At 30.4% G+C, this 26564-nt stretch overlaps 1 protein-coding gene across 2 annotated transcripts; it reads left to right on the plus strand.

Moving 5' to 3' along the window:
- Positions 1-6385: 6385 nt before the first annotated feature.
- LOC134695161 (rutC family protein in vnfA 5'region-like) lies at positions 6386-26558 on the plus strand. Of its 2 annotated transcripts, none has more exons than XM_063556363.1 (7): positions 6386-6475; positions 21116-21207; positions 22053-22158; positions 23985-24039; positions 24236-24304; positions 24914-24969; positions 26417-26557. In XM_063556363.1, the coding sequence occupies exons 1-7, from the start codon at positions 6398-6400 to the stop codon at positions 26462-26464; spliced, it is 504 nt and encodes a 167-aa protein (XP_063412433.1). In that variant the 5' UTR covers positions 6386-6397; the 3' UTR covers positions 26465-26557. The 2 variants fall into 2 exon arrangements, with proteins under 2 accessions (XP_063412433.1, XP_063412434.1); XM_063556364.1 differs by lacking the exon at positions 6386-6475 and adding an exon at positions 18646-18745 and having other exon boundaries at positions 26417-26558.
- Positions 26559-26564: the final 6 nt, after the last annotated feature.

Consider the following 26564-nt stretch of genomic DNA (forward strand, 5'->3'; position numbering starts at 1 on the left):
CCTCATACATTTAAGGAATGTAGAACAAAGAAAAACATAGAAATATTCATAGTAAAACTCCGTTTAAAAGAAGTAAGTGTTCAATGTCAAGATATGTAACAAAAGAAACTAAGCCAAATGACAATGATACATTCATTTAGAAAGGACTACTAGCAGTTACTGACATGCAAGCTCCAGAGCGCAATTTAACTAATCGAAATGTTATGTTTTTATCATATGAAAATCAAGCACAATCCCTTTCGTTAGCGGTTGACTACTTACTAGCATAACATATATTGAAAGGACATAACCCGTATGATCTTAGAATACATGTGTTCAGTTCAGATGCAAACACCTTATAAGTGAACCAGTATTAAAGCCAAATGTACAATCCTTAATGACTTGAACAGTATCTTAACTAAATCCCTTTCGGATAAGTCTGTTTTAATGTTTTGATTAGCTTTCTGCTATGTAAAGAATAGTACCATAAGATATTGGAATTAAAATACATGAATGTATGCATATTGATTAGTATTTACGAATGATGTTCTTCTGCCGATAACATAATTAAGTATAAGTTTTGAGTAGTTTTTGAATATCAAAAACTCTAGTGTATTAATTTTTCAGTAATACAGTGATTTCTTTTGTTAAAATATAATACGTTGTTCTATACAGGACTAATTCGAACAAGTTGAGATATATACACTCAATAAGATGGTGACAAAGGAACGTCACCATCTAGAAATGGAAAATTAACGATAGGAAATGATCATAAGTGTTGGTATTAAACTTGTTGTAAAAGATGTAAATATCAAGATCAAAGGACAGAATAGTGCTCATTGTAAGTATTGGCTTTATCAAAAGTCAGTTCGGCAGAACAAATTTATTTAGTGTACATACAGAAATCGTCGTTATTAAAAGCTTATACATCATCTAACTATCTAAAAGTTTTTATTATTTTTTTTAATCAGATATTTTGATGAGTTATGGTTGAAATACAACATACATTATACCTCATAACATTACAAAAACAGGTCCGTCATAAGTAATGCACAGTTAGTCCATATGGGAATTCAGATGAGCCGACGATATACGGAACACAAATATTATCTTGAAAAATCAAAGGGCAGGTTATAGTATCAAAACAGGTCTAATTGACATAGTTGTGATACTTATTGTAACTGAAAAAGGATCTAAAAGAGTTTCAACAAATATATTCGCATTCCAACTTTTTGAATTCCCATTTAATTAGGTGTGTGGATTTTTACTTAATTAGATTATTAGTAGAAGTGGTTTATAGGATAGAAAAATCAAAACTTTGAACAGATTCGAAATCACTTATATCAGTATGCAATATAAAATAATGTTAATATTGTCGGCAAATCAAATGATTACTAATTGTTACCTTGATTTTAAGTTCCATAATAACATGAATAAGAGAAAGATCAAACAAAAATACAAAACTTATAGGCAAATTCAAAATGGAAATTATATATAAAGTGACAATTTTTCAATCTTATCAATCAATTGTACTGGCGAAGTAACACTACAATTTTCCTGAAATGGTATACTACATAAGGAGTGTATATAATATAAAAGGTACTGATTTGCCTATCCTAATTTCCTTGCTAGAAGGTTGATGCTTTCAAGGAAGCAAAGGGATTAACAGTTCATATTGGTGAAGTTAAATAATCATTAAAAAGCATTTACGGCCGCCGTTACTTTGAAATGAAACCGAACGGACGATGAGACCGGAAAACTTAATATTCTAATAAGAGTCCTGATTTTTTTCCGTAGTGCCTAATCCTGATTTTTTTTTACTCAAAACTCCTGTCTTGACTCTTTTTTGTACAAATTTCATTATGACCCTTTCTTAAAAATTAAATAGAAGCTCACTTAATAAATTTTAACAAGATTTATTGTACAATAATTTGGAATCATATTATACAAATGAAAATGTTAACTTAACTGTAAGTCCAATCCTATAGTATTAACCTCAACAGATTTTTTTTTCTCTTAACTAAATTTAACAAACGTTACAAACACACGTGATGTAGAAGTGGCTTTTGTAAATCCGACTTATCAAAGCATCTTTTAGAAGTACACCACTAAGTCATGGCCCGATTGCTTTTTATGTAAAATTTCTGTATGTCAAGCAGGCACAGCTCTTTTGGTTCAGGTATCTGTTTTATATTGGGGTAATTTAAGAATTTAGATGAAAATAATCAAATAAACGCTCTACTAAAGGTTTTTAAAAAATCATATCTAAGCAGGGTTATTCCGACCTGTCATTTGATATTCTAAAAAAATCAAAAAAAATCAGAAAGGCATGTACTTTAAAAAAAAAAAAAAAAAGTGGTACTTAATAAATATTTCATTAAATAGTTATATTTGAGTATAAAAATGTTACATCGAAATGAAAGTCATAATGTCATGATTGTTTTGATCTGAATAAGCACAAAAGTTATGATGTGATACGGGTGCAAACCAGCATCTATCCATCATATCAGTTCTAAATTATGAAGATACAAAAATAAAACAGGTCAAAATACGACCTTTAGCGACATGTTTTATACATATATTTTATAGCTTAAAAGACAAACGGTCAATAGGCATCACTATTCATTATTGAAAAATGTATTTGCACATGCTATCACTCATATAGAAGTAAATAATCATTTTGCATGAACATTTATGATCCTTGAATATATGAAAACATGCTAGATGTGTATACAGTAATAGAACATGAAGAGTTACATATTTCAGGAAAGAGAGATGAGACATTGAAAAAAAAATAATGAGCTAAATGTTGTTTGATCTATTTACGATTTGAATACTTATAATTTGTAAATTAGATGACATATACTCGCTTCGTATCCTTCAATTTCTGCTTTCCTGTAAATACATTGTTGTCATGCATTTCATAATGATTTTGATGAAAGAAATGAAAGTTTTTTTTCCAAAAAAAAACAACTTTAAGAAAACAACTTAACATATTTTTAAAATAGTTAGACTGCGACTGTTTTTATCATTATATATTCCGACCGAACACCATTGTACTTTTGTGGTATGCAGCTATGTGTGTAGATTTGAAAACAAGTTCCATGATTAACCTACTTACAGGTGAACATAGTGTTTTTAACTAGGATTTTCATCAAAATCTTAAAAGCAATTGAACTTTGAACTTACCAATCTATTTTTGTATATAGAAAGGACATGAAAACTGGAAAGACTAGAAACTGGCCAATTTATCAATTATTGTTAGAATTCTATCAGGAGAGAACAAGTTGAGCTTTCAACAGACATTGTAAAAAGCTTTGTATACGTATAAATTTTCATGTAATCAGTAGACATTTTAAAGACTAATTCGACATACACATAAACAGCACTTTGATACATAACAGCTGAAAATTTGAACAACTGCTTTTTAAATCCTCCCCAAGTTAAATGAGTCGTTTACTCTCATAAAAATCAAAATGCTATTCCTGATACTTCAGACTTCTGGTAAATTGAAGGTTACTTTTATATAGTGCGTTTAAAACAAAATTGAGAATGAAAATGGAAGAATATGACAAAAAGACAATAACCCGACCAAAGAGCAGACAACATTCGAAGTTATAAATAACTTGATGTATTCTTTTATTATATACTAGTAACATAATAATGTTTTGACAAGATCGTTGATCAAGTTCATTGACCAAGTTCATTGACTTGGAATCGTCAAATCACAAATTCTAGTTGAAAAAAAGAAAAAATCAAGTAACACACATGCACGAAGGTCGTTGCTACAATTAATACGACTTGATGAAAATACAAAAAACTCATTTAAGAAATTGGTAGAAATTGGGATTAAGAGCAACATGCGGTGGTCTAATTGTTTCCTTACAGAACTATGTTTATAACACACGGTACCAAGTCACTTCGTACCTAAATAACCATTTCACATTCAAGGGTTTTTATTTCGTATCCCCGATTAAATGATTTCTTAGAAGAAGTATCGCCTCAAGAAAATTATATTGATCGACTCGACAGAAATACAGGTAATTACGAAATATGATTTTAAAATAAGTCAAGATTTGTCATGTTTGTAAAACGAATGTGTTTGTACTATATTTACTAATAATAAACCCAGTGTGTAATTATTTGTATGTTATTTAACTTAGTTTTAAACATTATTTGTTATTATTGTGGATTGAAAAAACAAGTTATTTCAATTTATGCTAATCCCTTTCGTTTCCCTTTCCTTTCCTTTGGCGCTCTTAACACGGGTTAGTCATTTATCATCCCCTTCCGACAGACAAGCATCGTTTCTCAAGACCATAATCACAAATGATGTAAAGGGATAGCCAAAAATTTAGTTCCTGAAATTAACCTCCCGGAACAAGTATCGAACCGAGATCCTTTGTGTAAGTAGTCGGATAATGTAACCAATAATAACGCATTATTGAACTTAACTTGACTGTTCATTATTTGACGTCAGATATGGAAAATAAATACTTTCGTAAACATTATTATCTGGCGCCATACTGCTGAAATTAAATATATGTTTTGAATTTTCTTTCAAAACTTCTGAAATACATCCAACGCACTACCTTTTACATATGTTGACTAGCTTAATCTGGTCGATTAAGCGGCTGAAAGGTTGGATAGAATAAGAGCATAAGTGACATTTATAAGTTTTATCACGATAAAGACCTCCTGTAATTACAATTAATAACAGATTGTTCATTTTTGATTTCTTGAAGTATATAGTTGAGATAGAAATGAGTCGCAACACAGTTAGAAATTGTATTTTTTCCAGACTTGATACATTCATTGTCGAACGACATGTATTATAGCATCCAGTATTAAAGATAGTAATATCCTTAACTTCTATAAACAAAATATATTTGTTTTTGTGTAGATGTAACAAATCCAACGGAAAGATATTCAATAATCTTCTGATATGTAGTCCGCCCGACATTTATTTTCACTATACTTTTTTCAATATTTTGCTACTTCTTATGCTTTTGGAAGGTTACTTAAGTTGAACAACTCTTTTTTGTAGAGATTCATGATGAAATCATACAGATACAATGATTTAGGTATGGCTTACTCCCTCTGACCAAAAACTTACCGGAGCTGAAGTATTACGATTTTTATTTTTATTTCTTTTTTTAATTTTATTATATAGATTAGACTGTTGGTTTTCCCGTTTGAATGGTTTTACACTAGTAATTTTGGGGCCCTTTATAGCTTGTTGTTAGGTTTGAGCCAAGGATCGGTGTTGAAGGCCGTACATTGACCTATAATGGTTTATTTTTTTTTAAATTGTTATTTGGATGGAGAGTTGTCTCATTAGCACTCCCACCACATCTTCCTCTATCTATTAAGTAGTTGTAATTGTCCTATTTATCTCGACTTATAACATTCATTTGCTATTTGAATTTCGCATGGATCATGATTTCTTTTGTCATTCATCTAGGAAAAGACCATATAATTTTCTTGTAGAGGAACGTTAAGGTCGTTTTTATGCAAATTTACTATTCATTTTCATCTGCTATTTTGCATGTTTTTTCCCAATCCTACTGCACATCTATTTCACTTATTTTCTGTTGCATACTAATCATTTTTATCCTTCATTCTAAGTTTTTAACCGTTCAGGTCTTTCATGTTATTCATATTACAAATCTAACTGTCCATAGAAAATCGAATATTTCACGAACAAGTTGCAAATACAATTGAGAGACATAACTTCTGATGCCAGTTATGCGAATAATAAAGGACGATTATATTAACCTTTTTTTCTGTTTAAGAAATGTTAATCTGCGCTTTCAATAATATATTTTCCTTTGCTCTGGGGTCACATCATAATAAAAGAGTTTTTAGAGATTATAATGTTAAAGAAAGTTCACGTATGCAGGCATCTTATAAAGCAAGTGAAACGTCCACGTTTGATATTTATGACGAACAGCTATTTCATCCAATGCAGGAAATTAGAATGCGGGTTTTTGTACTTCGCAATAAAACATACATGTAAGTGTGACATTATAAAGGTGATATTAAAATATAACTTACATATTATTCATAAGTATATTTTGAACGGATTACATGATTTCACATCAGATCTTTTTTTTCTTCTAATAAATTTAACATGTTGCTAACATTTTAATATAAAACAAGTTCTACAAAAAAATTCATTAAGACCATACCAACTATGAATAACAAGATTACATGTTTCAACATACTTTTACATGTTTTTGTTCATTTTTTGTGAACATCATTTCACTTGATACAACATGCAATAAATTTATTAAAAACAACTTGTTTATCAAAATGTGTAACATTTGTTGGTACATCTACGTTGTCGAATTAGTTGTTAAAACTAGGATTGATGTCTTAAAATTTAATTTGTCATTTCAGTAACTAAACTTGAGCAATGAGGTCTGTTCTAGAAGTCTTGCTTCTTGTGTGTTCTGTTTATGCATACAATCCATACATGACCAGAAGAAGACTGGTAAGTCTAGTTTTTAATCTAGATCTTCCATATATAATTTTTGATTATATCAGAAGTTTGATATTTTTTATTGTGTGTGTGAACAATAAATATCAAAAAAGGTGTGAAAGGAAAATATATGTTTGTATTCCTTAGTGTAAGATACCTTTTTTTTCTTTTTGTTTAAGTTATATTTGTATGTCTTTTAATGTTATTCCCTTTTCCTAATCATTCTATAAACCGCTAGATTTTCCTTATTCACTATTCTTGACGAGTGATTTACTCTGATATACTAGATCATAAAGGCTACAGTAGTCAGAAATATCAAAGCAACACGTTATCATGCGTCCGAAGAACTTTTCTGGATTGACCATCCTCATCTTCAGCATAATATATAGTTTAAACATCTGATTGTTTTGTTTGGTAAATATAACTTCAAATTAATTTTTACGATTATTTTTATTTGCTTTTGGACAATTAAAAGCAGCAGTATATCACCGATGTTCAAAAGCCACGCATTAATTGAGAAAAAAATATGCAGGTTACAAAAATTAAACCGAGGGAAACACATCACCTAAGAGGAAAACAAATAAATATTATTCCAAAAATAAACCTCTGTTAAGTTACGGGTACACTCATGTGTCAATAAATCAAGGATGAAATTATGTCACTCAAATTACCACAAATGTATCTTAACCTATGTTTTTACTATTCTTTCAACATATTGTGTTTTAGAACCATAAGTTCAATTTTTTTTCAAATTCAAACTATTCATGCCTTTTGACTGGATATGAAACTATTTCATAATTTTATTTAGGTATGCATCGTGTTTGTGCATAGTAAATGTATCGTTAGAAACTATAAGGAATTATCAGTGAAACCAACGAGACACCCAAGAAAGTGTTAACATCCACAAGTATATAAGGGTCATTAAATTTTGTGGTTAACTCTAGGCATGATTGATGAGTCTGAGATTAGAAAATAAGACAAACCTGTGTTATATCAGATATAACAACATCTATGTTATATAAATCCATCGATTGTTTCATAGTAGCACGTTTGCTTTGAGTGTGGAATGTAGAGGTATCGATATCCAGCTCGATAAAAGCAAATACTTAAAATTAATTGTTTTGGTTTCTCTGCTTTGAAAGGGCATTGAGCTGTAAGAAACATAAATAGTTGTTACCAAGTGAGGACAATAAGTACGGGTAGAATGCCGTGTTTTCTCTTGTTTTTTAGCATCATAAAAACCTGTCCCAGGGTGTAGGTTTTGTGCACATGAGGATACCTATCCATGTAGAAATAAAATGTTCATGTACTGACTGTGCCAATAATTTTTTACAGAATGCGAAAAATGTATCTATAGCTAAGGTCAATATTCAATATTTTATTAATAACTTGTATTTATAGCATTCTTAAAGTCATGTTAGATGAAGTTGTCTGAATTGGTCGTCGCAATCAGCACTTATCAATAACAGCTATAACGTCAATCTCTAACTGTGCACCCTGAAAAACAATTAAAAAAAAATCGTCAGTCATTGATTCCTTGACTATTTTTTTTACCAAGACCTGGACAGAATATAGATTAAAACAACTTTTTCTCCCTTTCAAGGTGTTGTTTTCATGATATGATAATATGTATATCAATAGAAATACAGAACAAATGATCGAACTATGTAATATATTGTATGTTTTATTTTACCTTCGAATACAAAACAATATTGTATAAACATGTAAATGCTAAGAAACTATAACCAGCATTTTGACAAATAAGACAGATTATCGGAAAACTTAGATCAAATTAGAAGATGTATATATTGTAACAAAAAGACAAAAGTAAAAACAGCTGTACAAAAACTTCAATTAGCAAAAGTAGACACTTGTCTGAAATAATGTTTTTTTTTTCCAAAACAGATTGGTAGTTTTCAATCATTTAAACCTCGGACGCTATCTCAATAAAGAATAGATAAGTAATAAACAGTCAGCTATCATATAAGGAGCATGCTGTTATTGTCATAAATACATTGTGCATGTAACAAATTATTATCATGACAGTAAACGGGAACTTAAAATGCCATTACAATAATATCTCACGTGTAGTTCAGACATAATTGTTTGTAGACCGGTTTATCATTTAAACAGCAACGAACAATTTGATTTTTCGTTCTCAAAAGCGAAAACTAGCATCTACTTGGTTCAATAACAATTGTGTTGGACAATTTTTACCAATTCCTACGTTTTGGTGTCACATTTTGAAAATATAACCTTAAATGTATGAAATTCTGAAACGTCACTTGTATCTTTTACATGTTTCATAGATTATCAAATGGATTTGTTGTCTATTGTACATCATGTTTGTGACGTTAATGTTTGACAATCTATATTCAATGATTGGTAGAAACAATAACCCTTAAAAACTAATAATTAACTAAGATATGCAGTTCACAAAAGGATATGTTGATAGACCCTGTTTATAATGTTTATGTGAGGCACACTTCCGTTTAAAAATCTACATTTCAATTACCTCAATACCTGAAATATTAAGATAGAATCACTTACTTGTGATATTGCTACTACTTGACAAGATGATCTAGCAGGAAACTTATTTGGAAAAACTGAAAATTAAAACAGTACTTTAATATTCATGCACAAGAACTTCTTCGTAAATATCACTACTATAAATCATAACTTGAAACGGAACAGATCAATATATGAAACAAAGTAGAGTTAGCTCTGTTGATTTTTACTCTACTATATCCAGTCAGTGGTTATTTTCAATTGTATCGAAATGTTATGTTGTTCTTTATAATTGTTAAGAATGCCAAAAGATGTTGTTTAATCATGTTTGATAAATGCGTTCATGATTTCGTTAAGAATTTTGGTTAGCTTTTGATATTGAATTGTGCAAGCTACAATCTTGTATGTGGCTTTGCTGTTTTTAAATCCTACTACAATATGTTATATAGGGTAATGCTGCTAAATCCCTCCCCATGTGTTAGGTGTTCTTTGTGGACTATCTGCTCGTTCCCATTTTATGAACAAATGCTATGGCTATGTTACGCATTATTTCATAGCCACTGTACACTGTTACTCAGATCCGTGTATTTCGTGTGGCATAAGAACCATTTTGAATAAATGCAAACAGTACAAAATAAATCATGTAGTGTATTTGTGTATATCTACGTTAGAACTATTTGGTGAGGCCTTGCTACTAGTTGATCAATTATGTTATCAAATACATTAAAAACGGTACTTGATTTCACAATTATCAATCATTGTCATAGTTTTTGAAAGCCATAATTAAAAAGTAAAATCTCCAAAATACTGAACTCAGAGGAAAATCAATTCGGAAAGTCCATAATCACATGGCAAAATCAAATAACAAAACGCATAAAAAACGAATGGACAAGAACTGTCACATATGGGGGCTAAAATTAGATTTGATTTGTTTAATTTTCAATAAAAGTTTGACAATTTACTTGGATCCCGGTGCTGTTGACAAAAGTGTAAAACATAAACAAAAAATTGACACACACAATTTCCAAAAATAGTTTTAATGAACACATAACAGTTTCTTTGTTTGACAAACACATATTTTTATCATTCAGACTATTGACGTCTTATTACTTGTAGAAGGCTATTAAAACGCAGCTCATTTGTAAGGATTAAACTTCCATATAGGTTTTGTTTTCCCTTCGTTAGATTTCAAATAATGGGCTGTAATACTTGTTTAAAACTTTGCACTGTAAGGCCTATGGTCAATTGGATTTCAAATTGATAGATTTTTAGACAAATAATTATTTGAAATATCAGTCCGTTTATAATTTTGTTTTACAATATGCATAAAAACGGACAAGCCTCATTTAAAAAAACTGCTTGTTAAATTACTAAATTATAGTATTAGGGTATAGTGATTGTGTTTGTTGCATTGATTTCTCTTGAGTAATATATTCAAATTTGTTTTACAAGAAGCCAGAATAAGCTAGTCGTTATATTACACTTACTACGATCAGTCAATTACCGAAAAACGATAGTAGATAGAGGCAATGAAATATATGTTGGTCGATTTAAGATTTCATTCATATTTCGAAATGTACACTCACATTTCATATAAACGGTATTAAAGCTCGCATACTCTGTAAGATCCGTCAGAAAAGCAATTACTTTGACAACTGAAAATAAAAGTAACATCGATTCTTTTTGATGTGTATAATATATGTATGTAGGTTGTAATGTATGTAATTATATATTGTAGGATATATACATTTCTCAACTAAATCGTTACATAGGACCTTGCAGCTAATAGTGCAAAACTTTGTAAAACGTCACATGTTTCTGGGAAGAATTTGAATAACACTAGTTGTATCAAAGAACGTCTCGTCCTTTTTCAGAACAATGTTCATCGGAAGATACGAAGACCTAGTAAACATATATTTCGTATACGTATGAACTTCCCAATTAATTCATATTGAACTTAAAGCTTAGATTAAAGGTGCTGGCGTTCTTTACCATCTCTTTACACGTTATACAGTTGTTTTTTTGACTTTGTATATTTTTACCATGTTTTCTGTTTAGACCTGTGTTTTTGGAAATAAATTTTTGGCACGTTAGGTATTGATACATCCCGCCATCGTGTTTGTGTGCGTTGGCCATGTTTTTCATTTTCTTTTATTTTGCTGAATATTTCCTTTGTCTATGTAGTTTCTATATGCCTTGTTAAGTTTCTTTGTTGAACAAGTTGTTTGTTTATATATCGGTAACGAATATAACACAATGAAGACTCCTGTTCTTTCAATTTTTGACACTTTACCTGCTAGTGTAATGTCTATTTTTTTACTCTCAAACTGTAAATGATACAATTAGTACTTTCAAAATAATTTGTTCACATTTCCATTTACTAGCTCTTACTTTGATTATGGACCACATATTTTAAGTTAGAAAATGTTCACTAGACCCTGTCTTTAGAATTAAATAAATTGAGTTTTCTAATCTAGTATTTCTATCAAGTATTTGCCATTGAACTTTAAGCAAGCAAGACACTCAGCAATCCTCAAACCTATCCAAACTGTTGACAAAATATAATAATTATCGTTTCTATTATTGTCACAATGAACGAACTCACCATCCTTCATTTTACCACCAGCAGCTTCAATTACAGCACCAACATTCTTGAAAATCTATGGAAAAACAATTATGCATCTAATTACTCAGGTTTTGAACATGCTATGAATATAAGTAAATGAAAAAATATGAATGCATCATGTTGTATTTTTGCTATTTGACTTCGTTATGCTTTATTTTTTGTCAGTTGCAATTACATGAAACCATAGTTGTGTAAAATGTTTTTTTTTAGCATTTGTTCGTATTTCGATTGAAGAGGCATTAGTCATCTTAACTGTTTCGTTTCAGGAACTATGCCACCAGGAACCAGTTTAAGAGTGACAGGATCTATTCCCAATTGCCCCGACAGGTATAGAGTATTTCCGGCTAAAACAGCTTGGCTTAAAAATAAAAGATAAAAGTTGAAAGGAGGTGTAGATATTTCCAAGAAATAGTAATTTGATATGTGTTTGCCTTTTAAATCACCTTATTGCATATACATTACCGACAGATTGGGCAAAATAATTAATTATTTTTTATGTTTTTATCATGAGCAATAAAACGTTGACATTCTACCGTGGTAGGATACTATTTTTGGAAGATCTTTCATAGTCTGTAGCAATATATGCTTACATATACTATTACAGGACTATTAGTAAGACTGTCTCCGTTATGCTTCTCTGACAAATTTAACATATCAACATCATTCCTGATTTACAGTTTTTATATATTTGTCTTTCATGTTATGGCTATATCATGTAATATTGAAATTTATCAATTATTTTGTGGGTGACAATTCATGTTCGTCTAGATAAAGTTGCAAACAGATAAGTTTTAAATGATATAAAATAAAAGGTCGAAAGAATTACTTATTTGTAATTCGTTGGACTATTAAAATCAGGATTCTCTTTTATCCACGAAATCCACGAAAATTGGTATCCAACAAATAATATTGAATTTACAGTATGACAAAAAGCAACCGCCAGCAACTGAGTGCAGCCACTGGACTTTAAACAGAAACATATGTTGTACTGTTATACCACTGTCCCAGGTTAGGGGGCGGGTTATGATCCCGCTAACATGTTTAACCCCGCCACATTATTATCTTCTTTTTCTACATATATAGAAAATGACATAACGAAAAAAATACCACTTAAAATACATAGTGTACCAATCTAAGATTAACCATACATGTAACTACCGACAGCTTATTAAAAGAAAGTTTGAAAGTACGCCATGTTTTCCAAGACTATAGTTTCTATCAATTATAATTAAGTTGATTTAATGTGAAGGGATGTCCTTGCCAAGACTTGATGTGTATCATGACAGTACTGATAGAGACATGTTTTCAAACATGTTTATTTCAAAGATCTGTCGAACATATGAATCAATAGACGACTGTTAATTGCGTTCAGTTGAAAATATTGCATTGTACAATGTTCTAGACATAACGAAAATAACACAAACACTAGCAGGCTGTTTTTGGCAGTTTAACGGCATCTCGCAATCAACGTTATACAATTTAATAAAAGAAAAAAATAATAAAGGAGGGGTGAGTTAAGATTCTTTTTTATCTGGCCACAGATAGATTTTTGAGTTATTTAAATGAAAAGTGTACTTTATTTTTTTTGGCGGCTGGGTCCCAATTATTGTCACATTCAACAATTATTTCTGTCTGTGTTGCTTATACACTTGTCAATACAATGGAAGTGTCTGCAGCTGGCTACAAGTGGAACCTTGTTAGCTATTAAACAACTGGGTCTTATTAATCATCAACTTCATCAAATTCTAGTAGACAACTGTTATTCAGTCTATCCATTGATTGATACAGTCAACCGTTGGATTATGTCAGTTGTTATGTATTTCTCTTTATAAACTGATATTTGAGAGCGGAATTTTATATTTTATATAATCGCCTACATCCTGGTAGGGATTGTGTTGCTCAGTTATAAGTTTTATATGTTGTGATTTATATACTGCATTTTGTCTTTTTGTCTTTTATATTTTTGTTGCCATCGATTGCCAGTATATTTTCAATTTTTGGTATGAATGTTATTTTGGTACCCATTAGCCACTCACTTTTAATATAAGTGTTGAATGATTTATCACGGAGTTGCGTCTCTATTCATCTCTATAGAAAAATAACCACGTTTTCCAACTTGTTCAATATACATTACCTGAAAGGCAAATTGAATATAGGAGCTTTGTCTGTTTCAATAATTCTTTTCGTAACTGGTAAACATGGTGGTTTGTGTCTCCACCACGGGGTCTGAAACAAAATCCGATACCGTACAATAATGAAAAGCAATTGTCTTAAGTTTTAAACATGAAAAACTAGAACTGTTTTAAGCAGGGGTGTTGAACACAATAAAATGAGAGAAAAAAATAAGAAAAACGATTCGCAGAAAACAATTACGCAAGACTAGTATGGTCATTTTGTACTTTCATTGACAATTTAAACCGATTACTTTGTTTTTTGTTGTTATGGTAATTAAAGTATACAATTATTGATCTAAAGTCATGGTATATTCAATATCAATATGTTTTACACGTGTACAACGAATTTCTTTAAGAAGTCATGATCTAGATTCACAAATGGTTTGGAGTTAAATCATAGTCTTCCTGTATTCTTATTCGCAGACATAGTTTCCGTAAATTATAACCATGCTATTTTGTGAATTTGCATCGCTATAAAACGTGTCTCGGTATTTACACATCCATTACTCATGAATTTAGTTATGTGTGATGTCTTATTGTTTGTGTTTAAATTCTGTGTTTAAGATATGTTCTACTGGTGTGTTATGTCGTAGAATAGTCAAGTTGATTACTGTTTTTTGGGGACAAAGAATATTGTTAGAGCATAATGTTATAACGTCATCAAACCATTATTTAAAAAACACTTTCAAGACCGTCATTATCATGATAAGTAAAAAAGGACTAGTTTTGTTTGGCGTTGCATTGTTTCTGTTGTTCCGTTGATTATCTTGGTTCTTATAGTTGATGCGTTTCCCTCGGTTTTGGTTTGTAACAGGATTTATTTTCTCTTAATCGATTTGTGAAGTTTGAACAGCAGTTTACTACTAGTGCCTCAGTTGGTTTGAATATTTAATCGCTCTAAACATAAGCGAAAAATACAGTATAACTTCGAGTAAAGTTTATGTTGAAAATTGAAATTTCGGAACACATAAATATTTCTAGTGTAGTGCAGAACTATTATTAGCAATAAATGTATTCTACCATTGTAATAAGATAGTTTTTTTTCAATATATATATCTTATATATTGATATGTAAAACTTTCACTCTTTATACATCAACTAAAGTTAAACAAACGTAATTTTGAAAATCAATTTTGACATTTCTGTCAAATCAGAGAACGAATCAGCAGCAAAACCGATTACGTTACCGTTACTAGCATTATTATAGATAATGTTAGATATACTACAAAGACGTCGGGAAAATCTAAAAAAAAACATTGTTGACTTTTCATGTTCTTGATTGTTTAATAAGGGTCACAATCTGTAAATTGCGGAACTAAAACCCTATAATAAATTATAGCAATCGTTTTTGTTCATCAATCAATAATAAAGTATTTATTTCCATTATACGTACACAATACGGATTTTGATAAATATCAAACGTGCAAATATTACTTAGTTTAGAATATATACATACGTAATTTCATTAATTTTCCTAACATTATAATCACCAGGAAATCATTTGATATGATTTTAAAGAGAAAATGGGCAGTTATAAATTGTCGAAAGAGCAGTTTGATATTTATTGGTACGAACAAGAAAAATATAATCTTCTTATAGGCGTTAAGTTCAATTAGTAAGATGTATTGGTAAGATGAATGCAGACTTTGAATGATCAAAATTATATTTATTTCACAAATGTTTGTGTTTAGATATATACGATAAATACCAAGAGGATATTTTTAATAAATGCATTCGACACAAAACTGCAAACCATTCTAAAAAGACAAATATGTTCAGCAAATGATATCACATTTGGTTAACAAAGATAACTAAGATAAGGTAAACTGCACCTCCACAAAATAACAAATCTAGGTTTTCTCGAAGCAAGCAACAAGATAGTTATTTAGATTATAACACAATCTCGTTACGTATACTGTGTGTGCCCCTTTTGTTGAAATTTTCACTATTGTGTTTTTTGTTTCATTTACAAATTTGTTTCAATATAATGTTATTTTATGCGACTGGCATACATGTAAGAGGTTTGGCTTGCTTTAACACCACGTTTTATCCACCATTTTCCACAAGATAAAATGCCTCTATAAATTAAGGTATATATGTACAGCTTGGTTCTTTGTTTTTAGAAAGTTGTTTTTCCGTTTTGACTTTTTCTTGGATTTTGAGGCTATGTTATTTATAGCCTTGTACATGTACTTCAAGGTTCGCTAATTATACAAGAATTATATACTTATTGGTGAACATAAATGCTATTCATTTTTTGTTATCACTGTTGTACAATTTATTGCTGTAATGTATGATTTAAATCGGCATAAGATGGTTGCTAGCTTCAATGCGTCCATTGAATTTAGAGTGAAACGAATATGCATGGACTATTTGTTTTTATAATTTCAATAAGTTACAACCAATCTACTAGTCAATTTCGATATCTTTTTCTTGAGTGTAATTGTATTCTTTAACAGTGTATTCCCGTGCCGTCATGTCATTTAAGCATTGGTATTTGTGTGTATGTAGCAGTTAAGTATATGTCTGTATATTTGTTGTGTTCCTGTTGTAGTTGTGTTTTGATTTGTGACCCGGATTTGTTTCAGTTGAATCGATTTATGCTTATTGCACAGTTTTATTGCCCTTATTTAGCTTCTAGAAAAACTTACCTTGTTTTTTCTTTTCTGATAATGATTATGTGCATGAATAGTGCAAGCGAGAATCAACACTGCTAACACAGACCTCATTGCTAGTGTTTGACAAGTAATTCGACAACGTTAAACCACTACAGATTTGACATTAGGTATTAAATTGATTATTATATTAGTCACTAAAGATTCGATATATGATGTGGCAAGTACAAATATATTAACAATAAGAAAATGGAACAAAAAGCCTTATTCATTTAAATAAATTGAGAAATAATTTCCCTTTAAAATTCTGTATTCAATCTTTAATGTTTTAACCATTTAACTTGTTTTGAAGGTGTGGTAGTGTTGGGAAAGGGATATTAATAGATTTTTAATACTGGCCTAGTATATGCAAAAAATAAGAAATCTAAAATTAGACCATTAAAAATATACATTTTCTTTCTCAAAATTGTACAAACAACTTGCTCATTAATCATAGATATACTCAGGAAAATTTGATGATCGGCAAAATGTTACAATTATCGTTGACTGTAGAAACATTCTGATTGGTTGACATTTGATCTTTATTTGTCGGAGAAACGAATTCAGCAATGTCGTTGTGTTCGTCTTAAAAGTCTTTGAACGTTAAAATCATTGCGTAAAAAAGAATATATATTTCTTATAAATGTCATACAAGTTGGAATATCTTTTCTCTAAGATTTTTCCAGCCCTTGGTCAACACTTCGGTGTTGACATGAATATTAATTATATGATCATTTCTGATGTATTTACTGCTACAAAACGTTGAATTTTTCGAGGTTTGAAAACTTCGGTTCCTTAATGCTCCTCACCTTTGAACTTGATTGACTTTATAACAAGTTTGACCTGAGCGTCAATAATGAGGATTATGTACACGAAACGCGTGTCTAGCGTAATAAATTATAATCCGTGTACCTGTTCATAGGAGACGCATCGTAACTGAAAACAATATACATGCTATATGTTTTTCTTACCTCTTTTCTGATTAGTTTTCCAGTTAAAAACGTATTTCATGAGTTTGATACATTTGATGTAACTGGCTGGTCATATCAATTGAATCTGGTTATATGTTCAGTCAGCTGTATTAAGTTTTAAAGCATTCATTTTTATATAATTTAAGACTTTTCTGTCAAAAATATGCAAGGGAATAAAATACAGATTATATGGTGGTAGTACAAATGTATAATAACATCGTTAAAAACTGAATTCTTAATCAACAAATGCGTTTGACTTTTGACCCTCAGAACGTTTGAAAACATAAAAACAAATTCATGCTATCGTTTTAAACTAGGGAGCAACCAATTAACTTTAAAAAAAAAGTTTAGTTAGTTTTGGACACCATAAATAAGATTTAATTTTTCAAAATTTAACATGTTCAACAATGTAAGGTATGGAGAAAATCTAAATTCAGAATATTTCGTTATTTAATTGCTTTACTAGATTGTTTACTTTCATCACATTAGGGATCATAACATTAAAAAAAAAGCGAACGCCATACTCCCGAAATTTTTTGAAATTCAATAGTTTTTCCCCTATGTACTTGTTATTTGCATACAAAAATATACACTACCTGATGAGTTTATTAACAAATACGTTACCTGTATCTATTGGTATAACTATATACTTACTACTTACACAAAAAAGAACACAATGCATGATGAATATATGCATCATTTCAAAAAACAAAACATCAGCTTTAGGCTATAATGAAAATTTGTAAAAAAAAACTATCATGATTTATTGAAAAAAAATGTAAAATCTACGTGTGTCAAATATAGTACAAATGTACTGAAAACAACGTGAATCTTGTTCAAGAAACGTTGCATATATACGTACATGGCTAAATTTATTAACTACCTTTTTGCACTTTTAAATAAGACATATGTTTGATGTTATTAATGAAAAAGGGGTTCTAAAAGGATACTTATGATATTTTCCACGAAACTATCTATAGTTAAATACCACATGCGTATCGATTTGACAACGTTAGAAAAACACAAATACATGCTATACTTATTATGCAACAATAACATTTATTTTTCACGTGTAGCTAAAAACAATCCGTCTTCCCCTAAATAATCGATTGTTACCTTGCTAATTTTAAAAAGCTTTGTCATTTATAAAATTCATTTTAAAATCAAGTCTGATCTGGTTGTGCATAACAATCAGGTTAATTGTATAATTAGTTGTCATACTTAAAACTATTACATGATGTCAGTAAAGTGTTAAAGAGTTATTGAATAAGTTATTAACAATGAAGTATATTCTAGTAGTTTTGCTTCTAGTGTGTGCTTTCCAGCCTAACCAAACCAGACGAAGAAAGGTATGTGTTCATGTTTGTTTGATTCATTGTTGCGTAAGTCGAGTGTTACATGGATGTCAGAAATAAAAATTGGAAACGATTAAACCATCAAGTTTATATTAAGGTAGATTTGAAGAAAACTTGTTAATTAATCATATTATACAAAATATTTTAACAAATATCATTTTTGTTTTTGTTGAAAAATCTTTATTTTCAAATGAGCTATTTGAGGGGAGATAACTCTTTAAGTACAAAATTTATACTAGGGATTTTTTTTATTTTTACTTGTAGCAAGAAAACAAGTTCGATGACACAATGTTTTTATTTAATTTTCTTAAAACATATGAAACCTTTCTTCTCAAAATTTATTTGAAAATTCTATTTCATAGAAAATATTTTATGCACCCTAATGTGTTTTTTCATGAACAAACTAACTAAATTTTTGCAATTTTCAACAACTCATAGCTTGAAAAATAGCACGGTTACCCATACTTTTATTACATTTTTGAAAAGAGCATAGTAAAATCTTCATTTTGGCAAATTATAAAAAAATTCTGTCTAAAAAAATATATACATTAAAAGTTGGAATGATAAAGCATTATAAATTGTAAAATTTAAAATAACACACACTATATGCATATTTCAAATCATTGACAATGTATTATACCGTGAAAACTATAAATAGACAAGTAGGTAAACGATTGAACATAATATATATATGTAGGACTGATATATATGACAGAATCCAAATGTATTGCATACTATAAATTTGTTGTAATTACCGATTAACTCATGCATTCCTAAATCTTTTGGATAATTATATCTTTGGTGGATTTTCCATTTTTCAAATCTATAGCATATTTTTGGCATATGGAAGTTAGTCAAAATGTATTTGACTGATGCAAATTTTCATTATGAAATTTAAAAAAGTTGAGTTCTCAAGAAATATTTCAAGAATGATAGCTTGCTACAACAGTAAAGGTAGTTGTTCTAGTATAGCGACACATAAAGTACATTTTTAGAAAAAGATATCACTGCAGTATCATAGATAAAGAAATTAACAAGAGGCCAGCTCGCATAACAACAATTACGGAAGAAATGCAAAAAAAAGCAAAACAATATCACAATACAAACTTAACGGACAGGGCATTGCCAGGAATGGGAACCCTGCATAGGGGGGAAAACGAAATAAACACAAATCAGACACACATAAAACACCAAAAAGCCTAACTCGGAACGATGTGCATTATTATAAAAAAAAGTTCATCGGGTCATCAAGAAGAGTAGGCCAGTACCATCATACCAAGGAGAGTAAGTAGTACATGTGTACAAAACGCAATTAGGATGATAGAAATGGAAGTATTTTTATTGCCTTTGTTAAATAGACATCTCAAATTGGTTGACCAATTCTCGATGTCGACCTTAACATTTTCTAAGTTACGAAGTGATAATAGATAATACATGTAATTCAAACGTCGGAAGTATAATAATTTTCCCAGGAACATATCCATTTCCTTGTATGTGCACGGTACGTGTTTCAATCAGGCATATATCTAAATAGTCAACGTGAATTAACATTCACAGACAAATGCCTGCGACACCCATTCGATTGCACACGTTGCGAAAACAAAACTAGTGCCATAGATTTAGTTTTTGTTTGGTGAGTGTATCCTTTTTGTTTGAGATTTGAAATTTGCCATTTATTCATAACCCACCACACAGTCCTTTAAATGTTAAATTAATGTTAAAGTTAAATATAAAACATGATAAATCGGTTTCGTTTCTTATTACAACACAGTCTGTTCTAGTGAATCATAAATACCTTTTGGTTTGTTTTTCGATTTAACTTATACCTATGTATCGCTAAAAAGGCGGTTCTACTTGATTGGATTCGTAAGATGTGTATGGTCTTCCGTGAAGAACTGTTGGGTTCATTTAATTATCTATGTAGTATTTTGTACACGTTTGTTCGTGATGTTTTTAAATGCATTTAACCGAACCATTTGCAAAAACAAATAAAACAAACAATCCAGTTATGTATTTCCCTGTCCTGAGTGTTGTTGTGTTTCTTTTCCTGTCACGTTATGATGTCGTTTCAACTCACCACAGACACCAGGAATAAAATTTAAAATTTACGACTGACGCTCGCTTCGTCTACAAAAGACACATGAGTGACGCTCGAATTAAAAATGCTATATATAAATAAAGTTCGAGGTATAGAAGGTATTGCTAGCTTGAAACCCAGATGTTATCCACATTTTACAACGGAGAAGAAGATTTTTGTAAAATTAACGAACGACGACTGCGACGGACATGACGGAGCCAGGTTAGAAAAAAGTTAACAATTTCTATTGATATATGTACTGAGGTCGTTGTTTTCATTTGTTTCAGGTACCATGCTCGAGACATAAACCATACTGTAAACCAGTTAAGAAAACAATAATTGAAACAACCAAAGCTCCAATAATCCCTCTACCCTTCAGGTACGTGTAATTTAAATCATATGTATTATAGTTTTGGTGGGAAAAGACTGTTAGAACTGTTAACATCTATGTGCTCAATACTTTATAGAATACATGATATAAGGTATGACATTTTATTGCAGAAGTGATCATATGCGAAAAACAAAGAACAACTTCGAATATATGATGCATTTTAATTCGTTCATTTGTTGCAAATAATAGCTTCCCACAAAGATTGTCTAAATTTTAAACGTAGACTAAAAACTTCGAAACCTAAGAAGCTATTTTAGTATTTCTACCCCATTCTCTTGGAAAATGTACAAATAAAATGCGACAAAATATATCATAGCTCATGACCGTCTTTGACCACCTCCTAACTATCAAAATGAAATAGAAATTAAGTGTAATATTTTTTAACCTTTTATAATATTGTTTCATCTGAACCATAGCAATAAAGATAAAGAAACCAATGTGCAAATTTGAAACAGGATCATGTTCAATTCAGAGCAAGATTTAGAGCAAGATTAGTTTATAAGATGAAAAAGTACATAACATAGGTATTACATAAATCATACATAATTGATTCGTGAGCTTGTTATCAAGTCCATCCAGTCAAAATATTCACGAATAACAGAATAGACTCCCTGTGACAATGCAGTTTATCAGTTTTCTGAAATCTGATTCTCAAAGTTATTGAAGTAAAAGATCAAATGTATCATCTTCTTAAAACATTTACTAAAGAAATATATGAGCTTAACTTAAGTGTTCTGTAATAATAAAACTGAACGAAATATTTTTTATCATGATGTAAAAGCATACTTTTGTATTGTCTTTTGGTGTCGTATTCCTCTGTTTTATTTCAAAAGTCAAGCTGTTTTAGCGGGAAATACTTTATACCTGTCTGGACAAATCGGGATAGACCCTGTCACACTGCAACTAGTTCCTGGTGGTCTTGTTCCTGAAACAGAACAGGTGAGTACAGGAATTATTTCCGTATACCAAGACTGAGCATGCTGAAGTTTTCAGAACATATAGACAATAAGAGTTTTCACCGATCTATGATCTCCTGCAAGTGTTACTTAACAAACATAATAAAATGAACTGAATAGCTATTTTACGACTTCCAGGTTCATGTGATTTCTTAAAAAATTTCGTGTGCAAATAAAATTCAACCAGCAATTGAATGTATATTTTTATCTATAACACCTGTTTCGAGAGATACATTTGTACAAAGTTAAAACAACCAAAACTATTTGAAAATTGATAAGCATTTAGGTACTTATTATTAAAAAAATATATGAATTTTAAATAAGACATCCTATTTACGTTAAAGCCACGAAGAAAAATACTCCAAATAAAAGAGCCATATTGGTCAGTTGTGATAATACTTTAGTGTACGGGATTCGCTCGCGTTTATTTATACCCATTGGTGGCCTCCAGCCAGCATGTTCTGCTCTTTTGTCGGGTTGTTGTCGCTTTGACACATTTCAAATTTTCTTTTAAACGTGTTATTTGCAAACAAATATTTATATAGAAAATTTAGTGTCACATTCCAGATAGTATATAACGATGCATAACCCTTGAAATCCAACAGGAAAGTTTGTTAGTCAGCACTTCGGTGTTGACATTAATATATCAATTATGTGGTCGTTTTTATAAATCTCCTGTTTACAAAACTTTGAATTTTTCGAAAAACTAAGGATTTATTTATCCCAGGCATAGATTACCTTAGCCGTATTTGGCTCAACGTTTTTTTTAATTTTGGATCCTCAATGCTCTTCAACTTTGTACTTGTTTGGATTATAACTATTTTGTTATGAGCGTCACTGATGAGTCTTATGTAGACGAAACGCGCGTGTGGCGTACTAAATTATAATCCTGTTACCTTTGATAACTATTGTCATAATGTTGTCACATAATAAGATAAATAAAGGCATTAGAAAAAAAGGCAACAGGAGTGTACCAATGTTCAAAGTTCATCTTTCGATTGAGAAAAAAAAAACATATCCGGGTAACAAATTAAAACTGAGGAAAACACATCAAATCTAAGAGAACTACGAAACAACAGAAAAAGCAACACAAGCAGAAACGAAATGTAATATAACAATGGCCATTTTCTTGGTATAAGACGTTTTAAGAAAAAAAATGGTGGATTGAACATGGTTTGGTGGAATGCCAAACCTCCCGCCTTTATGGCAATGCTAGACATAATATTAAAATGACAATACTAAATGACAGGACTTCTATACAAATAATTTGGAGAACATTAAGGACACAGAAACACACGAATAATAGCTAACGAAAGGTACCAGGTTTAAGATTTAAAACGTCAGACGCGCGAATTATCTACACAATACTATCCAGTGATACTCAGATAAAAAAGTTCGAAAGCCAAAAAAAGTACAAAGTTAAAGAGCATTGAGGGCCAAAAGTTCAAATAAAATTTGTCTAATACGAACAGGGTTTTCTGCTTGGGATTAGAACATCCTGATTATTTCAAAAAAATTAAGCTTCGGCAAACAGTATATTTTTTTTTGTAAAATGACTATACAATAAATTTACATGATAAAAAAACGAAATGGTGTCTAACTACAGAATAGAAACGGAAACATAAAACAAACTAAACCAGCATATAGAAATTCACAACCGAGTTATCCAAAGCGATAAACGCACAAATTAAAGTTTTCCGATTTCAAGACCAAAATGGCATTTTAAATAAATCATTTTCTTTCTTATCATATACTGAATTTCTGTATGATTTTTCTACTTATCGATCTTGCAAACATTTTATTACATAGATATTCCAGAATTTTATTGCTGTATTAGAGGCTGCTGGTGGTAGTTTGAAGGATGGTAAGTTCATTCATTTTATTATTAATAATAATACATTTCGCTATTGGTATGTCTTTAAATATGAATTCCATTTTTTTATAAATGATGGATTATTACACAATCATATAATAATTATGACAATATTCTGTCTTACCGAGAAAAAAAAATGAAAGAACTTTTACATGCATCAATTAAAACCGCCTTTTGTCTGTTTCAGTGGTTAAAGTTACAGCTTTTCTGACAGATTTTGCAGAGTATGCTGCATTTAATGCAGTCTATATGAAATGTGAGTGTAAAATTTATATATAAAAAAAAATATTGATTGCTGTTTAATGCCACATTTAATAATATTGTGCTCTATCGTAGTTGAAAGTAATTAATGGCGAGGGAACAACTACTAATCTTAGAGTATATACAGTTACATACAGCTTGTTTAAAGCCAATAACAACTGCAAACACATTAACAGTGGGTAGTTCGAGCACAGTATTCAGAAACAATGACATAAGAACAAAAAAAAGAAACCAAGTGACATTTTAAGTTATAGTATATTATACATTGTAAATATAGCACCAGCATTTATTTGGTGAATTTTTAGCTTTCATTTAAATACAATTCACCCAAAGTTATGTTTAACAATTTTAGAACAAATTGTCCTGTAAAAAGTATGTTAATCAGTTGAAATCCCGATTTGAGTTATCGGACTGATTAATTCAAAATGCAAAGTTAAAGACGGAAACTCATTAGTCGTAAACGGCATGGCTGAAACGGATAAAAAAACAAACAGAACATAATATACAAAACCAGAGACAAAGCAACACGAACCACAACAAATTTTAACAAAGAACCCCACAAAAAAAGTTGTGCATATATTTTCTAATATTCTGCAATTTTTAGACTTTCCAAAAGACTTCCCTGCTAGATCATCGGCTCAAGTAGTAGCCGCACCACTAGTAAGTAATTCCATCCTAATATTTAAGGTTAATGCTAATTGAATTTTTGAATTATTAACATAATTATGCTTCTCATGCACACTGTGGCTGGTTAACAGATGGAGATGCCATCTGTTACTGCATAGCTTAGTTTATATAAATTGTTTATAAGGGTTCTTGTTTTCATCAATCATAATCATGGTCTTTGATGTGTAGTATGTTAATGTCACAAAAACATGATGTCTCATATAATGCAATGCAAATTGGTATAACTTTTACTCGCTGTTTTTGGAATCTAATGCATTATTGGAAATATTCTAAAAAATGACCACTAACAGTTCGAGATAGGTTAAGCTAGTTAACAGGGTAATAATTGTGTACGGCAGACGCGCGTTTCGTCTACACACGACTCATCAGTGACGCTCAGATTGAAACTGTTAAAAAATAAAACAATAACAAGGTTGAAGAGCATTGAAATTGTGCGAAATACGGATCAGGTAACCTATGCCTGGATAAAGAAAATCATTAGTATTTTGAAAAATTCGTCCTCTCGCAAATTGTAAAGTTATAAACATTACCATATAATTGCTATTTATTTCAACACCGAAGTACTAATTACTGGAATGGAACATTTTCTTGGGGACGAAACGTGTATCGTCCTCGATATTAGGTATTCGATCAATCATTATGAAGTGACGTCATTTGTATTCTTCAGTTGATCGTATTTATTAACCATGGTATGTTAGACTCCGAAATGGTCAATGACCTATATAATCTAAAATCATATTATTAGTTATGAAAGATCAAGACCTCTCTGAATCATAAGAATAGTGCAATAAAAAGAAATAGATGTATGTTAACAATATATGGATCGATAAAAATATGAGCAAACATTGAAAGATAGCACACATACCTGCAGTTTTTCTTCTTTATCTATTCGATTTTATTGTCAAGAATGTATATTCCAAATGAGTTTATCGATACTGAAAGGATTGAAATTATAATGAGTGTCTTAGGTTTTGGCATAACAAAACCTTTATGGAACGACTTCTTATCATAGTTTTATCATAGACAACTTTTAACAATTCCTGCGAGTCTCTATGTGTGTAAGCTTGTTGATGTTCACTCTGAGTTTTATGTACACTTGATTTTCCTTTCTATCGTAGTGTAATGATCTGTTCATGCTGTACGTCTGGTATTCTGTTTACACATATTTGGTTTAGGTCTTAAAAGCTAGTCATATTGTTGCAATCTTTTGATGTGTTTACAATATTGTAACGTATGAAAGAAAGTCCTGGTATTCGTTCATCATGTTCATTGAGCACTTGTTCTGTATTTCTGCAAGTAGAATTATAAACATTAAATTATAAGAACATAGATAGACAAGACAAAGTTGTTTTCATTTATGTTTGGTCTTAGTAATTTTTATTTAAATTTTGAAGCAATAACTATATATATATTTTTTCAGGGCGCGCAGTTAGAGGTTGACGCAATAGCTGTTATTAATAAGTGCTGACGAGTTGATTGATAAAACGAGACAGAAAACATCTTCAAGGATGCATGAAATATAATATAATACAAAAATATTGTATCATGGAATAAACTATATATTCTAA

Source organism: Mytilus trossulus, chromosome 13 (assembly GCF_036588685.1).
Source record: "Mytilus trossulus isolate FHL-02 chromosome 13, PNRI_Mtr1.1.1.hap1, whole genome shotgun sequence".
NCBI lineage: Eukaryota > Metazoa > Mollusca > Bivalvia > Mytilida > Mytilidae > Mytilus > Mytilus trossulus.

Excerpts from the sequence above, each read along its gene's own strand:
- LOC134695161 (XM_063556363.1), top strand. The coding sequence starts at position 6,398 with ATGAGGTCTGTTCTAGAAGTCTTGCTTCTTGTGTGTTCTGTTTATGCA. Across the intron at positions 21,208-22,052 it reads ATAATCCCTCTACCCTTCAG|TCAAGCTGTTTTAGCGGGAA; the intron begins GTACGTGTAATT and ends TTATTTCAAAAG. Across the intron at positions 24,970-26,416 it reads AAGTAGTAGCCGCACCACTA|GGCGCGCAGTTAGAGGTTGA; the intron begins GTAAGTAATTCC and ends ATATTTTTTCAG.